General features: G+C 34.1%; 2 protein-coding genes across 2 annotated transcripts in view; both read left to right on the forward strand.

Annotated features, from left to right (window-relative positions):
- LOAG_17975 (DnaJ domain-containing protein) overlaps positions 1-2,575 on the forward strand; it is a 3,530-nt gene extending 955 nt beyond the window's left edge. The window contains exons 2-6 of the mRNA XM_020450645.1: positions 154-383; positions 739-901; positions 1,245-1,475; positions 1,994-2,188; positions 2,379-2,575. Coding sequence (XP_020305651.1) covers positions 154-383; positions 739-901; positions 1,245-1,475; positions 1,994-2,188; positions 2,379-2,405 — 846 coding nt within the window. The 3' untranslated portion in view covers positions 2,406-2,575. The remainder of the gene's footprint in view (positions 1-153; positions 384-738; positions 902-1,244; positions 1,476-1,993; positions 2,189-2,378) is intronic.
- A 622-nt stretch (positions 2,576-3,197) lies between these two features.
- Positions 3,198-6,750, forward strand: LOAG_11286 (ubiquitin carboxyl-terminal hydrolase). Its single transcript, XM_003146807.2, has 9 exons — positions 3,198-3,326; positions 3,827-3,956; positions 4,035-4,250; positions 4,488-4,660; positions 5,092-5,242; positions 5,320-5,416; positions 5,547-5,672; positions 5,826-6,119; positions 6,466-6,750. Exons 1-9 carry the CDS (start codon positions 3,213-3,215, stop codon positions 6,656-6,658), a joined length of 1,494 nt encoding a protein of 497 aa, XP_003146855.1. The 5' UTR covers positions 3,198-3,212; the 3' UTR covers positions 6,659-6,750.
- The last annotated feature ends 246 nt before the right edge of the window (positions 6,751-6,996 follow it).

Consider the following 6,996-nt stretch of genomic DNA (forward strand, 5'->3'; position numbering starts at 1 on the left):
TTTCTACATTTGGCTAAAGTAACCTCAGTTTTGATTCCTACATTTGGCTAAAGTAATTCTTTGATTATTATAACATTCTAATTGATAACGACATAATTATTCATATGAATAAACATTTAAGTGTGGAATGATTTTTCAGTAGCTTATTTATAGGTTCTAAGCAATGAAGAGAAGAGGAAAATCTATAATCTTCACGGTGAAGAGGGTTTGAAAAGTGCAGGTGGTGGTGATAGTGGAAGTTTCCATGATCCATTTTCTTCATTCTTTGGCGATTTCTTTCACAGCAAACATGAAGAAGGAACACTTCGTGGTGCTGATGTGGTTATGGACTTATGGGTTACACTCGAAGAAGTATATAATGGGAATTTCGTAGAAGTGAAAAGGTTCATGAAATATTATTACACTTCTTTTTTTTGTTTCGTCAACAACATCGTAACAAATAATATTTCAATTTTCACTTTTTTAATTACTGAGGACAATTTAATGGTGCAGTTTGTGAGCCTCGTTCACTTAGTAAGTCCGTACATGACTGTAATCTTAGTCAGATATGTTTAGATGTACGAGTGAAATTTCAAGGTGGCTGAGTCTTGGTAAAGTCTAGTCAAGAATAATAGAATAATTAATGAATGAAAAGGATATGGAACGAGTTACTGCATATATTATTCTATCGCTTTTTGATTGTTGCTTATATTATTGCATTATTTTAAGGATTAACGTGAAGAATTCATGTCATTGCAGGATAAAATCATTATACAAACAGACGTCGGGCACAAGAAAGTGTAACTGTCGTCATGAAATGCGCACCGAACAATTGGGTGCTGGTAGATTCCAGATGTTTCAAGTGAAAATTTGTGATGAATGTCCAAATGTTGTGCTGGTGCAAGAAACGCGGTTCCTTGAAGTATGTTTATATTAATACTAGAAACTTTTTTAATAACCATGTTAATTGAGAAGACAAGATGTCGTGTCAATATAGAAAACGTTACTATTCGGCAGTCTTGATACATTATTTGTTCTTTTGACATGTTCGCAAAATCAATTCTTTCATGTAACGAATTCTGCACCTCGTAAAACAGATCTTGCATGAACCATTTTAGCTTGTTATTGCACATTTAGTTGTCATATACTAATCAACCAACTTTTATTTCAGTTTTTCCTGTTAATTACTGAGTAAGTCTTCACATACATCTCATTCTTACTTCAAATATATGAATGATTTGGTATGTTTCTCAAAAATATTTTAGGTTGAGATCGAAGTAGGAGTGGATGAAGGAAAAACACAGACATTCTTGGGTGAAGGTGAACCACATATTGAGGGTGAACCGGGTGATCTGAAATTTTTAATCAAGATCGAGAAGCACCCAATATTTGAGCGACGTGGTTTGGATCTTTACACTAACGTTACCATATCATTGGAAAGTGCGTTAAAAGGCTTCAAAATGGAAATAACCCATCTTGACGGGCACAAAGTTGAAGTGAGTGAGGAACTTATTTCTTTCCTCTTTCTTAAATATTTCCTCAAACTCATTATTAACAGATGCATTATATGTTGCATATTAGAATGTTAGATGTTACACTCTGAGATAAATTTTATTGAAGATCTTTCTTTCATTACTTGTCACAATAGGTTTCGTTGTTACCACCTGGATCACCGATAAGGCTTTCTTATCGGTTATCATCTGGTTCACCGATAATCTTCATAGGAAAAGTAAAAAAAAACTATGAGTAGCTAGAAAACTGTTTTTTATTATAGGTAATTCACCACGTTTTGGTGCAATTTTGCTTTCCTTAATAAATCTCTTCATATTATCCGTTATGACATTAGATATTTTGTTTTTAAACAAGTTTTTGAGAGTAGAAAGTACTTCTCAGTTTTTACTGAAAAAAGAGCCTGAAAAGGATTATAAGGACATTTCGATTAATTCATCTTCATACAATATAAATAAATCGCCATGGTTTCATAAGGAGAGATAAATTACAGTTTATTTTCCAGGTTGTGCGCGAAAAAATAACTTGGCCAGGAGCACAGATCCGAAAAAAAGATGAAGGAATGCCTTCGTATTCTAATAATAATAAGAAAGGAATTCTGTATATAACCGTCGATGTCGAGTTTCCTCGCGGAGAATTAACTCCTGAACAGAAAGAAATTGTTGAAACACTGTTGAAGCAGGGATCTCTTCAACCGAAAGTATGTTTTATATTGCCTGAATCTCGACGGCATCTTTTTTCAAATAGCTCAAAGATGAAGTGTTGCCTTCATTGGGTGTGGAGAAATTAGGCAAAAATTGCTCACAGTCTTCTTTACTTTAATTTTTCTGAGATTTGTAATTACATCAACAATTTATTAACAAAAGTATTATTCTGGTCCCAAATTTCAGGTTTACAATGGATTGCAGAAGTCATGACAGTGGCCTATATTTATTATGTTTGATGTGATCATGTCATTTCGTTTCATTTTAGCAAGATACGTATAGTTAAGTTATTGAAGTGTTATCGCATTCTTGCCGTTGTTTTTTATTTGTTGGCTGTATTTACATTTTGGAATAATTGTTGTTGCGGCCAAATAAATAGTGGTATTTTAACTTGCATCACATCTTCATATATCAGTGTTTTCCTACATCAATGTTTATTTTTACATTTCTGGTAAGAAATGTAACAATGAAGCAGTTTGGAAGCTGGCTAATATGATCAAAGGTTGCTGCTTAAGAGTGCTTATTTAGGTCGATTCGTTGTCCGACTCTTACTATCGAGAATGAAGCTTCTTTTCTCGTCCGCCCGGTAGTATCAATCGTTTCTTCTCAGTTTAATGGTAGCGATAAACAACCTTAAAACCATTTTACATCATGTGGCAACTTAGTCGTCCATTTTCGTTGATCTGCTTATTTTACGGTTTAGAGCGTCGTGCCGTATTTCCGGTTGAGTATCGGTCCTGAACGTCCGCATGAACTGGATTGGGGAATTAGGATTTTGCCTCTTGATAGCTGTTATGTGAAGCCGATTTGATATTTTGCAGCTCCCAAATATCCCAAAAAACCATAATATACTAGTGAAGATCTTGGAAGCTGAATTAATTGTAACCGTTCTCACCTATAAGAAAATCAAAAGCAATGAGCAACAACACCAGCATAACTACAAATTTAAATTGTTCCGATAGCTCAGGGAATAACCATCCTGATTTCATCATATCAGGATGTTATACTTTCAGGAGATCAATGAATAGTCCATGTAAACATATTGGTAAACATCAGCGAACGTTGTCGAAAACGCTTAATAATGTTGTTTATGCAGTTATCTTCCCTAATAATACTAAAGCACGGGAAGTTCACGTGAGTTTTACCAGTTGATTGATTAATTGATTGATTTCAGTATGCAATAATGGAATATATTTGATATTTTAACAAGCTTCTATATTGGAAATAATATATAATTAGATTAAACACTTCATATACGATAATAATGTGATCGTTATTACATGATAGATAAACAGTTTCGGAAATTTTTGATTGACTAAAAAAAAGTGACTTTTAAATTAAACATATTAAGATTAGATTAACTGCATGTACCAAAATCCTGTGAGGAATCTAATTCATACACTGATATGATAAATAATTAGAAGGAACGATCAATTTACCAAAGATATGTGTTGTTTGGTTAATGATATGATATCTCAAGTATATGCTTATTTTGTTAATGTTCCAATTCAACTTTAATTATTTATTGATATTTTAAGCAGCAATAACTTCGAATTTTTCTATTTTACTGAAAGGTATTTAGATGCTCTTTTGATCATTTATATATTGATCTCTCCAACAGCAATCATTTACAGGCTAAATATATTCGATGCATTCAATGTAAAACACGATTGAATGCATTGATGTGTGCATGCTGCCAATGTTCAACATTTGCATGTTTAACACATATGCAAGATCATCTGGCAACTAAAGAACACCTCTTCGGTAAGACTGCTACAGTTAATATTTCTTCATTTGTAAAATCAAACTCTTTCCAAGTAATAATTATTTCTGTATTTGCAGCAGTTTCTGTCGAAACAGGTTTTATTTATTGTTGTCAGTGTGGTGATTTTGTATATGATCGTGAGATGGAGGACGCTCGACGAGATGCCGAAAATGGTTGTCGACGATCGTTAAACTTAAGTACCCGGAGTATTTGGTATCCAGGTGCAGCTGTTGTGGATATTTGTCATGATGACCCTACTCGTATGGTTCGGTTTTCGAGGAGTAGTATAAGAGGTAATTTCCATATTAAACTAATTGATTTCTGCTGCCGTCTAGCAGATAGTATCTTCTTGTTATCCTTTGAATATCATATTTATAGAATGACCATTAACGTAGTGTGCAACTTTGTTATAATATGAAATAAACTAGATAAAATGTCTAAATTGTTAGCCTACTAGCTTAACTTATCGTTTATTGCATTAAAACTATTATGTTACCAAGATTTTGTATTTTGCGACATTGTTATTACAGGTTTACGTGGGCTGGTGAATTTAGGAAATACCTGTTTCATGAACTGTATTATACAAGCCATCGTACACACACCACATCTAAAGGATTATTTTCTCACTGATCAACATCATTGTGCTTCATCATCATATAGCAAAGCTCAATGTCTCATGTGTGAACTTTCCAATACTTTTCAGGTAACTCGGTGTTTATCGACAAGTTTTGTTGTCATCATCCATTCTTTTAGATTCCTGCTGTTTTACTGTACAAGCACGAGCTGGTGTTTTCCTTGCTAAAGATTTGTTACGACGCTGTGGTAGTAAGTAAACGATTTGCTCCTGCACTGTACAAAGTAGTCCAATGTCTTTCTCTATTTTTTGTTGATTCTTTGGCTGATAGACTTAGCACGTAGATTTTCCTTTAATAACGGGCTTCAGTTGCAACTTTTCCATCCAGGTATTCGTTGTCGCGAAAATCAAAATATGTTGAAACGGTTCTATTTCACTTTCACCAATACTTCACTGATAAAATATCACATTCTCTGTTTGTCATTTTCATCATCTTATCACTTATTCCTGGCTAATGGGGCTAATGAGTTTCTTATTTGTTCGAAAATGGATGTTTCTAGGAATTTTACAAAGGTGATGTTACACCTTACAAACCGAATCGATTCCTAAACCTCGTCTGGACACATGCTAGGCATTTGGCTGGTTACGAACAACAGGACGCACATGAATTCTTTATTGCCGCTCTTGATGTGCTTCATCGACATTCCGGAAGTTAGTTTTTTTTTAATATCTTTGTTGACATTATAAGTCTACTTTAATTCATATTTAATTAATATTAATTATTACAGGTAGTTCACTTCCCTCTACGCCAAATGAATGCAACTGTATTATTGACTGGATCTTTACCGGCAAACTGCAATCTGATCTCACATGCTCAATTTGTGGGTATGCTTATCGTTTATTTTGTGAAGTTATTGATTAGTTTTAGAAGCAAAATTATTCGAAATGACCCAGTGAGCAAACAAGAGATGAAGTAGGAGAACTCTCTGATCGATTAATCAATAAAAATATTTAGATGTGTTTCAACAACTGTTGACCCATTCTGGGATATATCGCTTGATGTTGCACAAGAAGTGTTACGTTCACCTAGCAGCAGCTCTGGTTCACTACAGCAAATAACTTTAGAAGATTGCTTGCATAGGTAAGTTAGTCTTTCTTTTTTAAAGAATGAAAAAAACAGATTTATCACTAATAACTCTAATTCTTTCCAGTACATAAGGATAGAAGTCGAAGTAAAAAATTTGTTAAGAGTTGAGGTTGATATTGGACTAAGAATTTGATGATTTACTTTCAGGTATATTATGCCCGAGCATTTGGGAAGTAATGCGAAGACCAAATGTGCTCGATGTGAAACGTATGAGGAGTCAACGAAGCAGCTTACCTTAAAAACTCTCCCAATGGTTGCCTGCTTTCATTTAAAACGTTTTGAACATAGTCATAAAGACCGAAAAAAAATGGATACTAAAATCAAGTATCCGCAATTCATTGATATGACTCCGTTCACGGCTTCGTTTCGCGAGCGTTCCACAGGTGCTCCGCAGAACAAAACTAGTGTAGTCACCGATTTGCTCACAACGAATCGAAATAAGTATGGTTTTATTGACGAACGATATAAGTGGGCTGTATTAATCTGGATTACCACCATATTAGAGAAGATGAAAATAGGGAAAAGAGGTAGCTTTACGTGAGTCAAAGTGAAAGCGCGATAGGACATGCAACATTTGATGATATTAGATTGAGATTCATCAGTAGTTCATTAGTTTGTTTTACTGCGGTAGTTTGTTCATAATACCTCAACTGTATTAATTAAAAATATATTACTTTAACTGTTGACATAATTCTGCGGATGAGATTTTTAGAGTAGCTGCAGGATAAACCTGATTTTTCGTGTCCTAGGTCGATGGTCATTTTGTATATATGAAGAATTATTTCAGATACGAACTGTTTGCAGTTGTGAATCACTTGGGAACGATGGAAAGTGGCCATTACACGTGTTATATCCGGCATCAACGTAACCAGTGGTTTCAATGTGATGATCAGAAAGTTACGAAAGTACCCACAGAACGAGTCCTCTCTTCCCAAGGCTACTTACTGTTTTATCATAAATGTCATGCTGATTATTATTAAACAGCCATATAGGGACTAATTTTCAGTTGTGTATAGATTTTTTATTTTGCTTCCTATCCAAATAGATGGAAAGAAAGGCCTCAGGAAGAAACTGGTAATCATTAAAAATATAGCTAAAAATCAGTCATTACTTGGCTGGTTTTTTTTTTTTTGCTGTATTATACAGAAGTTAGATACCATTTAGGAAGGTGCAATACTAAGGTAAATTTTTCATTTAGGTAACGAAAATAGACTTTAATACGCCACTCATATCTTTCAGAGCTTGTTTCATATTCATAGCATCCATGCACTGTTTCAACTTCCACGATTATTTTGCTTTCGGGAAGGAATAATTGCGA

This window comes from Loa loa, assembly GCF_000183805.2.
Source record: "Loa loa unplaced genomic scaffold supercont3.165, whole genome shotgun sequence".
In the NCBI taxonomy this organism is placed as follows: domain Eukaryota; kingdom Metazoa; phylum Nematoda; class Chromadorea; order Rhabditida; family Onchocercidae; genus Loa; species Loa loa.